This window comes from Phacochoerus africanus, chromosome 2, assembly GCF_016906955.1.
Source record: "Phacochoerus africanus isolate WHEZ1 chromosome 2, ROS_Pafr_v1, whole genome shotgun sequence".
Classification (NCBI taxonomy): domain Eukaryota; kingdom Metazoa; phylum Chordata; class Mammalia; order Artiodactyla; family Suidae; genus Phacochoerus; species Phacochoerus africanus.
In genome coordinates, this window is record NC_062545.1 from 196,882,552 (window position 1) to 196,896,698 (window position 14,147).

Consider the following 14,147-nt stretch of genomic DNA (forward strand, 5'->3'; position numbering starts at 1 on the left):
TGAATAGGTAACAATAAGGTTGTAATCACTGCCTTTAGAAATCTTTTAAGTTCCTCTTCTAGACTTATGGATGTCATAAAATAAACCTCACAACTGTCACAAATGCATGTTTCTTAGTCATCTGTAAACAGTGCTCTCTGTCTTTGGTTCTGGTTCAGTGAATATTTTCTCAAAGGTATAGAGCTTTGACCACAAAGGTGGTTTTAAGATAAAAATGTGAGCAACCTTGCTAGAGTAGCTGACCACACCTCTGTATCACTATTTTAGTTCCTATTGTATACTTATGGCAAACCCTGGCATTGCAGAGGTGGTTTTGGTTCAGGAATCCTATTTAACTCAAGTGAACATGTTTGGAATAATAACTTGTGGAAATGCTTGTCTGAAGACTTAATTGTAGTGATAATATTCTGTATTAGTGACACATATATTCAGTGTGTTAGAAAATAAAGTGACACCTGCAGTGGATGGCTCATAATCTAGGAAGTTATACTGATTTAATTACTTCTACTCTTTAGAGTTAGTGCTCAGGACGTTACGTTAGACTAAGGGATTTTCATGGTTTGACAAGTCCAGATAACTTTTAGACAGCCTTCTCCATTCACATAGTAAGGTTTAAAAAGAGAATTTACACTTTAGTCTGAAGTGGAGACTACAGTAGATTTATTGCTATAATTAAAAGACATATTTTGGCTTTAGAAACAAATCATTGATTGAACAAATTGCCAGTGAATTAAGTGCTAATTGAAAGTTTAAAAATGTTGCTGTTTGTTCCCTAATCAGAGCATCAGTTTAAAAGATATTTATCTGCTCTGATTCTAAATCCCTTGAGCATAATTACAAATGCTTTGGGATTTCCCCCCTGTTCTTATTTATCAATAATTATTTATATACAATTATTTTAAATGGAACTTGAGAGTCCAGTTTGAAAAGTTCTTTGTCTTTGGGATGATTAAGAATTCTTTAATCCCTTAAATTTGGTGTTACCAAAAGTAACTTGACTTTACATGTATGTTTTTTATTATTTATTACTTTTATGTTATAAAACATACATAGCAAGAGCAGGATATCTAAGAAAATTTTGTTGGAATTTTAGTTATTCTTTAGTGTTTGAATATTTAATACAAATCCTGGTATACTTGGAAATTGTGTTCTTGTTCAAGTGTCTGTTTTAGAGATTTAAGATAAGTTTGGTTTACATTCACAATTTCCCTTTTGAATGTAATTGTTTTTAAAAATTGCATCCATGGTAAATATTGATGAACTGCTGTGAGGTTTTCCTATTTTCTTTCAAGATTTAGTTTTACCATATCTAATTAGATGCTTTTTGGGGGCTAACACAAAATACTATGAGAATAACGCATGATGACCTAGCTTCAACAATATATTTACTGGGTTCTCTCTCTGCTTATAAATCCTTGATTAAATCATTTGTTTCTTTTTCAATACATTATGGATTATGGAATGAATGAAGGAAGGTTGAAAAAACTCAGGGGTATCATTGAAATTGTTACTTGCATGAGGCCTTAATAAAATAGTTCTAGAGGAATAATAGCATGCTGAATTTTGTTCGAATGTCCTCTGTTTAACACCATTCATGTAGTCCTTTTTTTGTTAGAAAATCTCCTTCTTAAGAAATTAAGAAATCAAGAAAAATTATTTTATAGCTATGATAGCATTTTTGTATTTGGGATTCGTGCAAATTCCATAAGTATGTGAAATTATAGTTTTACAGATAAAAGAGGGAAATATTTTTGATGTTAACTAGTTCACCTGCTTTTATCCAAGGAAGATGACACGTAATCATCTAGAAAGAATTATTTTAAAGTACACAGAAGATGATTTGAGTTGCCTTGTTATACTATAGTGTAATGCAGTAACCACATTGCATGCCTGGTTTACCCAAGCCTTAAATATTAATAATACTGTAGGTTAAAGCATCCTATCACTGCAGTGGCTTGGATCACTGCTGTGGTGGGGGTTCAATCCCTGGCCCAGGAACTTGCACCATATGCTGCAGTTGTGGCCAAAAGGAAATATTAATAATGCTAACAGATATATAACTAATGGAAATAAAAAGTTTTTCTTTAATACCTTTAAAATACTAATAAAGTTATAATATTCCTTTAACATTTTTTTTAAAGTAACACTCTTTAGTCCTTTCTGTTTTGTTCATTGTTCCCCCCCACCCACATTTATGCCGATTTTATTTCATTTTGTGCATTTGAAGAAATGCAGAATAAAAATTCAAAGGTTGATTAGTGGAATGGGTGGACAGTCCTGAAAATTGACCTCAAACATTGGCTGGTATCTAAATACATACTTTTTCCAATCTAGGTATTTAGTTCTGGGGATAATTTTCATATTATTAGTAAAATATATTAGCTGTATTTACAGGTTGATTCTTCCAAAATTCTTGGTATATTTTTAAAATTTTTATTTAATTTTTATTTTTTAAAAATGATTTTTATTTTTTCCCTCATAGTTCTGTCAGTTGCTATTGTATTCGTCTTTCTCTTTCTGATTTACTTGACTCAGTATGAGAGTCTCCAGTTCCATCCATGTTGCTGCAAATGGCATTATTTTGTTCTTTTTATGGCAGTCATCAGGATGTTTGAGGGTGGGGTCTGAACCAGACAGCAGGGATGCAGAGCTTGCTTTATTTCTCTTTTAGTGCTGGGCAAGGTCATTTCATATAATGGCACGGTGTTACCTTGAAAAACTTGCCAGCCCTCTGGAACTTGCTTGTCTTTGTAAAATAGAGCTGGATTAGATAGTCCCTAACATGATCTGATTCTAGAAGCAATATAGTATACTTCCTAATCCTAGGTTTTCTTAGAGGAGGGATTTCAGTATCCAGATTTTAATTCCCATCCTTCCCATTCTCCCAGCTTTGCTTTCTGTTCTTATAGCCATTTTCTGGGTGCCAGGCCTGTGCCTTCAAGTCATTGTTTTGATTCCAACATTCAGTGTTTATTGTAATGTCGTTGAAGTGAAAATGAATTAGACTCCCTCAAAGAAACGTATTTCTTATTTTTTTTTCTTTGCATTGACGCCAGTGTAGATTAAAATGGTTGAAAAATAAATCCTTCTATCATTAAAAATGTCTTTTGTTCATTTTTGATAATTTGTTTTTGAATGAATAGAAGGGTTAGGGCTAGAACCTCATTATTAATCGAGCGTTTGTAACTTTATAAATACCTGGATGCATTTTAATCTGTCTACATAGACTCTTTACAAAACTGCTGTGTGGTGAGGAGTAATGCTGGTGGCTACTTGTGGTTATGATACATTTGCGTAAGCATATAACTGCTTTACCTCTTTAATCATGTTACCTACTTAGTCATCTATTTACCTGGGCTGTACATCAGAAGTGGCAGCTGTGATAAGATTTAATGGAAGCAAATTTATTATTTCGAACACTGGTTTTAAACTGTTTTTAGATCTTGGAAGTCTTGAAAATCTGACGTAGGCAACTGGATCTTTTCACAAATTGGACTCACACATAAAAAAATGTTGCAGAAAACTCAGGGTTTAGAGGCCCCCCTTCCCCACCCCTTTCCACAATCTCATCCATTAACAGTTCAGTTATAAATGAATGATTTTGGAGCTCAGCTGGATAGTTAAGCTGGTCCATTCATTCAGTCCTTCCTTCAGCCGTTCATCTGTGAACTGGACTGTGCATTGAGAGAGCGGCTCTGATTTTTAACCCTCTCCTAATAGTAATAATCTTGTTCAAACAAATTCAAGAGCCCATTTTCATCTTGAAATTAAAGGCATAATTCACATACTGAGTGTCTAATTTATGCTTTTTATGGATTTCTGACCTATTTGGTGTGTCCCAAGAGGATAATCAGCAACTACTGTATTTCATTCATATTCCTCTTGCTTCAGTACAGCTTTTCTTTTTTTTTTTTTAAATTTTAAAAATTGAAATGTAGTTGATTTATAATGTTATGTCCTTTCAGTTTCTGGTGTACAGTAAAGTGATTCCTTTATACACACACACTTTTTATATTCTTTTCCATAGTTTATTACAGAATATTGAATATAGTTTCCTGTGCTATATACAGTAGGACCTTGTTGTTTATCCATTCTCTATATAATAGTTTGCATTTGCTAACCCCAAAGTCCCACTCCAGCTCTCCCCTGCTGCTCTTCCCCCACAAGTCTGTTCACTATGCCTTTGAGTCTATTTCTCTTTCATAGAAAAGTTCATTTGTGTAATACTTTATTTTATTTTATTTATTTATTTTTTGTCTTTTGTCCTTTTAGGGCTGCACTTGCAGCATGTGGAGGTTCCCAGTCTAGGGGTCCAGTCAGGAGCTGTAGCTGCCAGCCTACACCAGAGTCACAGCAACACCAGATCTGAGCCACATCTGTGACCTACACCACAGCTCACGGCAATGCCAGATCTTTAACCCACTGAGCAAGGCCAGGGACTGAACCTGCAACCTCACGGTTCCTAGTCGGATTTGTTTCCACTGTGCCACTACGGGAACTCCTCATTTGTGTAATATTTCAGGTTCCGCACATAAATGATATTATATGGTATTTATCTTTTTCTGACTTACTTCACTTAGTATGACAATATCTAGGTCCATCCGTGTATCTGCAAATGGCATTATTTCATATATTTTAATGGCTGAGTAGTATTCCATTGTGTATATGTACAAAATCATCTTTATCCAGTCATCTGTCATTGGACATTTAGATTGTTTCCATGTCTTGGCTATTGTGAATACTGCTGCTGTGAACATAGGGGTGCATGTATCATTTCAAATTAGTGTTTTGTCCAGATAGATGCCCAGGAATGGGATTGCTGGGTAACATGGAGGCTCTGTTTTTAGTTTTTTGAGCAACCTCCAGACAGTTCTCCCTAGTGGCTGTACCAGTTTATATTCCCCACAGACACTGTAGAAAGGTTCCCTTTTCTTCACACTTTCTCCTGCGTTTGTTATTTGTAATATAGCTTTTCTTAATTTCCCTTTAGTTATCCATTTTCATTCTTATCTTTATGGTTATAGTCACATCATATAGTCACATCATCTTTCCCCCTAAATCTTTATGGCATTTATCTGTGTTTCATCTGTAATGCTGCACAATACTTTCCTAAGTTGATTTACTCCTCCAATGTTATTAGACATAAGGTTATTTCCAGTTTTACACTTTGGAGAATACTCAGATGACTGCTTTTAGTAGTTTTTTCAGTCTTGTCTTAAACTGGTTTCTTAGGATAGAGTCTCAAGGTTGGGAGCAATGGTTCATTCATTTATGACATTTTTACTAAGCACCTACTATGGGCCAGGCAGGCTCAAAGACTTGGCCTTTTCCATGGCACTTGATTCACTTTGCTGTTCTTTCCATTTGTGTTAGAGAACTGCTTAACCAGTTGAGTTGGCTATTAATCGTCCAGTGGAATAGATCTGTGCTTCCTCATTACTCAAGGTGAATGTTTAGAAGTAAACTAAATAAAGCATTATAAGGAAGGCGAAGAAATGGCTGTGTGTGGCTAAGTGAGATGTGCATGCCTTTAGAACTACTTGATGTTTGGATTATTTACACAATTTGAAACCTTTTGAAGTGATGATAATTGAGAGATGAATCTTTTTTTTTTTTTGTCTTTTGTCTTTTTAGGACCACACCCGTTGGCATATGGAGGTTCCCAGGCCAGGGGTTGAATCAGAGCTGTAGCTGCTGGCCTACACCACAGCTCTTGGCAATGCCGGGTCCTTAACCCACTGAGCAGTGCCAGGGATTGAACCCACATCCTCATGAATATTAGTCGGGTTTGTTAACCATTGAGCCATGATGGGAACTCCGAGAGATGAATCTTTGATCAAAAGAGAATTTAGAACACTGTGTATAGTTAAACATCTTAGATTAAATAACCTAGATTTATTTAAATCACTCAGAAACATTTAAATTTGGTTAAAGCAAAGCCAAAACGCAGTTATATATCTAAACCTTTATTTGTGGACATTTATTGGATGCCACATATACTAAGAAAACAAATGTGAATATGACATTGCATATTCTCGATAGTGAGAATAGACAAATATACAAACAGATATTTGCTGCAGCACATGATGGACACTATAAGAAAGTTTATATGGCCAAGTGTACAGAGAAACAGAAGTTTCTCAATCCTTTTACCCAGATTTTTTTTTTTTTTTTTACTACAAAGAAGCAATTTTTTCTCTTTTCATTTCATTTTGTTCACTTTTTCCTTTCCTTTCCTTCCCTTCCCCTTTCCTCTCCCCTCTCCCTCCCTTCCCCTCCCCTCTTTCCCTTTCCCTGCTCCTTCACTCTTCCCCTTCCCCCTCACCCCTTTCCCCTTTTCCTTTCCTTTTTTCTCTTTCTTCCTTTCTCTCTTTCTTCATGGTTTACTTTTACATCCTAGAAGAGGGAAAAAACTTGTTACAGAGTGCAATAAATATAAATGACATAGTTGGGAAGAAAACCCAACTCTTTCTGAAATACACGTAGTTTAATGAAAATTCAAAAGCAAGTAATTAAAAATTTTTTGCTCTTTTGATTACAGTGTGGCTGGCTGGTTGAAGAGCAGTCACTGGCTAATGGTTATTTGAAAAATCATTGGTTTCTTTGTAAGCATAATTTCTAATAATCTTTGGAAGGGACAAAAGTAAAATAATATAACTGTATGCTGTAATGAGCCATAGCAAAAATAGTCTAATATGGTATTTTTTTTTTCAGTCGTCTAAGCTAAAGGAGAGTAAAAGAGGTAGTCTGCCCACTTTTCTAGAATGCTGTGGTGGAGCCTAACAGCCTGGGTGCAGTTGTAACTGCTGGTTACTGACTGTAACCTCGGATCTCAGCATCCCTTGTGCTTCTGTTGCCTTACTTGATAGGGCTGCTAAATCCAGTGATGCTGCTCTGTGCTCATCTTAGCGTCAGAGTGGCATTTACTACTGGTGACCTCTTTTTCCTGCCTTAGTTTTTTTTTCTTTCTTTCTTCTTCTTTCCTTCCTTTCTTCTTTGGCCACCCCATGACATATGGAGTTATTGGACCAGGGATCAGATCTGAGCCGTAATTTCGACATATACCACAATTGGGGAAACACTGCATCCTTAACCCAATGTGTAGGGCCTGGGATTGAACCTGTGTCCCAGTGTTCCTAAGACACCACTAATCCCATCACACCACAGTGGGAATGCCCTTTTTTCCTTCTTAAGACACTCTTCTCTCCTAGCTCCTAACCCCCCCCCCCCGCCACCAAAACTACTTTTTTCTCCTCTTGCTCCTTTTCATTTGGCTTTCTTAGATTTGTTTTCCTGTCTGTTTTCTAAATGTTGGGTACCTCAGGGTCTTTTCCCTTCTATTTATTCCTTTCCAAGGAGAGCTCTCGGTCCTGTGCTTTAAGCATCATCAACTTGCTGATGGGTTCTTCTTTGTCTCCAGTCCTGACCTGTCAACTTTGAGGCACAGGTTCAGATGTGTGACTGGCTCCTAGATATTGCTCCCTTAACACATTTCCAACTGTATCCCTGGGTCTCTCCACCAAAACTTTCCCCTTTCCCAGTCATCTCCATCTTGGGTAAATGGCCTTATATCTGTGACTCATCTTCGATTCTTTCCTTTAATTCACCCCTTACATCCAAGCAGCAGCAAATACTATATCTAGAATATATTTTGAACCAGTCTATTTCTGTCTTTGCTTCTTCCTAGTCCAAGCCATCCATCATCATCCCTTGCCACTTTCACGGGCTTCTAACTTGTCCCCTTCTTGTTGTTCTATACATAGCTACTAGAGTGAATTTTTTAAAAAAGCAAAAATCAAACCATGTCATTTCTCTGTTTAAGATCTACTTGTGGCTTCCCAGTGGACGTAAATAAAATCAAATCTTTCCATAGCTTACACAGATGGGCTCAGTTTCTATGTACTAGGAAATAGGGATAATTATGACTCTAAACCAGAATATAAACTCCTGGAGGGCACAGATTCTTATCTGCTTTGTTCATTGCTGTTTTCCTGGTGCCTAGAGGCAAGTGTACACATAATGGGCACTTAATAATTATTTGTTGATTGAGTAAATACACTTAGATTACATGGGACCTCCAGAAGACTTTCTTACTCCTTCTTTCAGAGCAGCACATTGTAGCTTAGTTATTTTCTGCATTACATAGAAAGTCCAGGAGTTCCTGTCGTGGCGCAGCAGAAACAAATCCGACTAGGAACCGTGAGGTTGTGGGTTCGATCCCTGGCCTCGCTCAGTGGGTTAAGGATCCGGTGTTGCCGTGAGCTGTGGTGTGTAGGCTGCAGACGCGTCTTGGATCCCACATTGCTGTGGCTCTGGCGTAGGCTGGCAGCTACAGCGCCAATTCGACCCCTCGCCTGGGAACCTCCATATGCCGTGGATGCAGCCCTAAAAAGGACAAAAAAAAAAAAAAAAGAAAAGAAAGTTCAGGAGTTGCCGTCATGGCTCAGCAGTAATAAACACAACTATTATCCGTGAGGACTCTGGTTTAGATCCCTGGCCTCACACAGTGGATTAAGGATCTGGTGTTGCCATGAGCTGTGGTGTAGGTTGCAGACTTGCTTTGGATCCTGCATTGCTGTGGCTGTGGTGAAGGCTGGCAGCTACAACTTTGGATCAACCACTAGCCTGGAAACTTCCATATGCCGCAAGTATGACCATAAAAAGGAAAAGGAAAAAAAAAAAAAGTCCAGCAAAGGCTTCTGATGTAATCCCCTCACCCTTTTTTTTCGTTTTAGATCTGAGGATATATTTGGGTCATTAGGAAAAGATAGATAAGTAAATAGAACAAGAAATAGAATTTAGAAGGAAACTTGAGTAGGTTACTTCAAAATAATAGCAATAATATTTTTAAAATAAGCATTTTACTATAGAAATCTTGGAATATATGCAGAAATAGTAGAATAGTAGAGTGAATCCTCATCTCTTCATGGCCCAGTTTCACAGTTGTTAACTCAATGCCATTCTTTGAGCATCCAGAATTTATTGGAAATTTCATATGGTAAAGGAATACTTTATAGAGGTTTGTGTCACAGATGTATTTTACTCTGGGCATTATTACTATTTTGTAAATCAACTGAAAACAGATTATGTATGATTTTAAGGATCTTAGGTTCTGAAATATCTTTTCTGTTTTGCTTTTTGTAACTACCTGAAATTTCACCATTAGTCTAACTGTAAACTTCCAAATTGTGAATAAGCCTGAGAAGGGAAATACATGCAGCCCATTAGCAGTCTAAATTGATAATTAGAAGCATACTTGATGGGTAAGTAACCATGCAAAGCTTTGATGGAAGGTGTAAAGTCCCAAGGACCTGGGGTGGGACGGTCTCATGGGATGGATAGAAAATACTTCTCTGCTGTTTTCCAGCTTCCCTGGAGGTAGTCCTGGCCTCAGAGTCTATAGAAAGAGGTCCCTTTCCAGTTTGGTGGTGTTCCTGTCACCTGGGCTTGCTTCGGCTGGCCACAGAAACCTTGTGTAAGGCTGCTATCCATCCCAGCTAATCCTACTGCTTGTTTATTTTTAGGTATCTTGCAATATATTCAGAACCCTCCCTCCTAGTGACAGCAGTGAATTTGATCCAGAAGAAGATGAACCTACCCTTGAGGCATCGTGGCCACACTTACAGGTACTTTAACTGCCAATTGTTAAAAAAGATCCATTAACTAATTAGCTGATTATCATGGGGATTCCTGGAAGCCCTTCATTCACCAAGAAATCAAATTAGAGTACATTAATGGAATGCTCGACCATGGCTTTTATATTTCTTACTCTTGATGATCAGGATGCCAGAAGAATAAAATAATAAATGTTGAGATGCTTTAGGGTGGGCCTCCTGGCTTGCAGCCCAGCCAGTAGTTCTTTCATTAGAGCATCTTTCTGATTGTGCCCGCTGGAGCCTCAAACAAGAACAGGACTGTTTTCACATTAATACTGGTTAGATGTGATTAGGTCACAGAGTGCATATCTCATTTTCAGCAGTTAGGTGCCCTGGGGACTTTGAATGCCTGTCTTCATGATAACCACAAATGTGTTTCTTTAGCCTGGAAGGGCAAAAGCAAATTACAGTAGCCCTTTCACAGTGTCGTAAGGAAGAGCAGTAGATGAGAAGAAGCTGATAGGAAGGTCAGTTTTGTTCCATGCACTGAGAAGGCTGTGTTTTCCAATCCTCCTCGTGTGCCGGGACCGACTAGGACCATCCCTGAGTCTCAGTTTCCCAGCACCAGGCCTATTTGTGGTGTGTCTATGTACCCACACCAGCCCCTTTCCATCCCCATCCCTGGCTGCCTTCTTTCAAGGCCATTATTTCTCAAATGAATAGAACAAGGAAATGTGAGTGTAATGAACCTCAGAGCCATTTTCCCATTCAATTAGAATGTCCCCAGAGGCTAGGTGACACCTAGTGAGGAGGGAAGGGTGGTAGAGAATAAATACAACCTTGTATGTCTTCACCCCGAGGCAGAAGCCACTGCACCTTTGTAGAATGTGCATTACTGGTTGACTAAAAAGTTTTTTTTTTTGTCTTATTAGGCTGTACCTGAGGCATATAGAGGTTTCCAGGCTAGGGGTCGAATCAGAGCTGTAGCCGCCAGCCTCTACCACAGCCAAAGCAACACCAGATCTGAGCTGCATCTGTGACCTATGCCACAGCTCACGGCAATGCCATATCATTAACCCACTGAATGAGGCCAGGGATTGAACCTGTGTCCTCATGTACTCTAGTCAGATGCGTTTCCACTGAGCCATGATGGGAACTCTTACTGATTGACTTTCTGAAGGGCAGAAAACTGGGCAGCAGGGAGACAAGGCCCAGAGATACTCTAAGGATTTATTTTTTCATTACTTCAGGATTTTGGACATAAATTTGCAACTTTCCCTGTCCTGCTTTGGCAGCTCAAGGTGCTTCAGATAGACACATGTGCTGTTTGCCCTAGTTATCTAGAGAGCTTTCAAGGGCTCTGTTTTCTCAGCTCTTTCCTAGACATGTTGTACAGATACATTCCTGCTACCAATGCCAAGAGTTGATTTACTATCTTAGATGATTGCTTGTTTTTTTAAGCTTTTAGGTATACTATTTGCAGTCTAAAAAATTCACAAAAGTATTTTTGCTTTTCATGGTATATCCAAGAGTGTGATAAAAATCCTGAAAGAATTACTCTTTTGAATGGGTGGACTTCTCGTCATGTCTCTTTTTGGGGAAGGCATAACTGTGGCATGCAGAAGTTTCTGGGCCAGGGCTCAAATCTGAATGACAGCAGTGACAACACCAGACCCTTAACTGCTAAGCCACCAGGGAACTCCATTTTCATATCTTATTCTTTTTTTAATTACTCAATGAATTTATCACATCTGTAGTTGTGTAATGATCATCATAATCCAATTTCACAGGATTTCCATCCCACAACCCAAGCACATCCCCCCACCCCCCAAACTGTCTCCTCCAGAGACCATAAGTTTTTCAGTCTGTGAGTCAGCATCTGTTCTGCAAAATTCATTCTGTCCTTTTTTCAGATTTCACATGTTAGTGAAAGCATTTGATGCTGATGTCTCATTGTATGGCTGACTTCACTTAGCATGATAATTTCTAGGTCCATCCATGTTGCTAAAAATGCTGGTGTCGTTCCTTTTAATGGCCGAGTAATATTCCATTGTGTATATGTACCACATCTTCTTGATCCACTCCTCTGTTGATGGACATTTAGGTTGTTTCCATGTTTTGGCTATTGTAAATAGTGCTGCAGTGAACATTGCAGTACATGTGTCTTTGCGAGTCATGGTTAGATGCCCAGGAGTGGGATTGCTGGATCAAATGGGAGTTCTATTTTTAGTTTTCTGAGGAATCTCCATACTGTTTTCCACAGTGGTTGCACCAATTTACAATCCCACCAATGGTGTAATAGGGTTCCTTTTTCTCCGCACCCTATCCAGCACTTATTGTTTGTAGACTTTTTGATGAGGGCCATTCTGGCTGGTGTAAGGTGGTACCTCATAGTGGTTTTGATTTGCATTTCTCTACTAATGAGTGATGTTGAACATCTTTTCATGTGTTTTTTGGCCATCTGTATGTCATATCTTATTCTTAATGCTTGGCACTAGATCATAGAAATACAGCATAGTCTGAAAGAAATTTAAAAAATAAACACTAAAAGGTAATTTCCTCAAGAAAACCATACATTTTGTGGTGGAAAAGAAAGGGAAATGCCTTTGAGGGTCAATTTGCTGTCTCTCTATACCTCAAGAAGAGACCATAAACTGCTGCCATCTACAGGATCTTCTTCTTTTTTTTTTTTTTTTTAATTGAAACATTTTTTTTTATGGCCGCATCCTTGACATATGGAAGTTCCTGGGCAAGGGATTGAATCCAAGCCCACGGCTGCGACCCACACTGCAATTGTGGCATCACCAGATTTTTTAACCCACTACACCGGGCCTGGGATTGAACCCACGCCTCCCACAGCAACCTAAGCCACTGCAGTCAGATTCTTAACCCACTGTGCCACAGTGGGAACTCGTGTAAGAGCTTTTTGAATACTCTCAACCATGATTGCCATAGATACAAATTTCCCCTAAAGAATGATAACGTTTAACTCCATTTTCGTAAGCTTAATGAATATAAAATATGGGACCAAATTAATTTCTAAAGCCATTAAGCTGAATTCTGCCACCAAATATGTCTGGCATACACTGTGTCATTACTACAGAAACATTAACCATTAGTTCATCTGAAACTCCTAACAAAGCGATAGTGAAGAGTGATGCTGAGCCCTTTTGGATATAAAGTCACAGATTGTATTCCAGAACAGACTGGTTTCATTTGTTTTGACATCTCATTTGAGCCTGTAGTCCTCTCTCCTCTTCTTTAGCTTGAGGGGAAATATGACTTATGCTAGGTCAAGTAAGGAAACCTACTCCTGGAGTTGACAAGTCAACTTCATTTATAGCCAAGGTCACGTCATCTGGTGTGCTCTTACCTTCACCACCTTCTGCTTTGTGGAAGTATCATCACAGGAATGGTTTCCTTTGTGCGTATTGACTGCACAAATCAGTCCCTGTCCATTTTCACTGATAGGTAGTTTTAGTACTCATGAGAGCCTTGTTTGAATGTTAAATCTCCTTTTCTGTTCGTGATAGGTCATTCATGTCACAGTGACCCATCACCGCATTCGGCATTTTACCTTACGATTGATCCAACAATGTATTTTTTCTGACTAAAATATAGCACTTCGACCTTTTCACTTTTTCTTAACTCCAGCGTTAGCAGTGTGCTTCTCCTGGACCACATTTTACAGAGAAACAGTGTTTATTACCAAATCTTTGACAGTAGTAGAAAACAGCAAAATCACATTGTGGTTGTTGGGTGCTTGGCTAGGCTCATTGCCTCACTAATTGACTGCTTGTGCACACTTTGGTTTAAATTTGTGGCTCATACAAAATTACTCATGATAAATTACGAGTCTTTGAGGATATTTAAAAATAAGAAAAAGTATTAAATTCACAAATTTTTAGTTCATCTATGTCAAAAGGTCTACTGTATGTTTATTATGTGATCTTTTCTATTTTCTGTATTGGTATCTTTTAAACTGGTATCCCATGGTTACTATGGTTATTCTTTGAATATTTTCTGAAATTGTTTCTATATTTCTAGTAGAATACAATTTTGTAGGAATTCCACTAACAATTTAGGGATTGTTTTTAATGCTGTACACTTGAGACTGGAAAACCAGAATACTGAAGTCTTTTTACTCATGTTCCTTGGAGAATTTACTTACAGGGCCTTGAAAAGTAACCTCCTTCCTAATCCTTAGTCTTTCTCTTAGAAACTCAAGGGAGAGTTTTGATTCTGAGCTAAAATCTGTCTCAAAATAGAGAACGTTTGTGCTTATTAACATATGTGTCTGCAGAGTATCCATCAAACTGTTTTAAACCAAAACTGTTTTAAACCACAACCAGCCCCTCTGGAAAGCCCTGCCAGCCCACTCATCAGCTGGAAGATGAGAATTCCTGTACTCTCTGGGAATCAAGAGAGGTGAACCTCCCCACCCCCTTTTACCTGGTGTTTGAATAAGGCTGACATTCTATTTGTCAAACTAAGAGCTGAAAGATTAGTGTATTGAAAAAAAGAACAATTCTTCTAGGGGGTATTTGAACT

At 38.2% G+C, this 14,147-nt stretch overlaps 1 protein-coding gene across 8 annotated transcripts in view; it reads left to right on the forward strand.

The window, feature by feature from the left end:
* The window catches only part of PPP2R5E (protein phosphatase 2 regulatory subunit B'epsilon), a 150,975-nt gene that overhangs the window by 95,875 nt on the left and 40,953 nt on the right, over nucleotides 1-14,147 (forward strand). For 7 of the 8 annotated variants that reach the window (XM_047767529.1, XM_047767531.1, XM_047767530.1 and 4 more), the window contains exon 4: nucleotides 9,525-9,626. In XM_047767529.1, the coding sequence (XP_047623485.1) occupies nucleotides 9,525-9,626 (102 nt within the window). Of the gene's footprint in view, nucleotides 1-9,524; nucleotides 9,627-13,948; nucleotides 14,025-14,147 lie in introns of all 8 variants that reach the window. The other variant, XM_047767533.1, reaches the window with a different exon arrangement.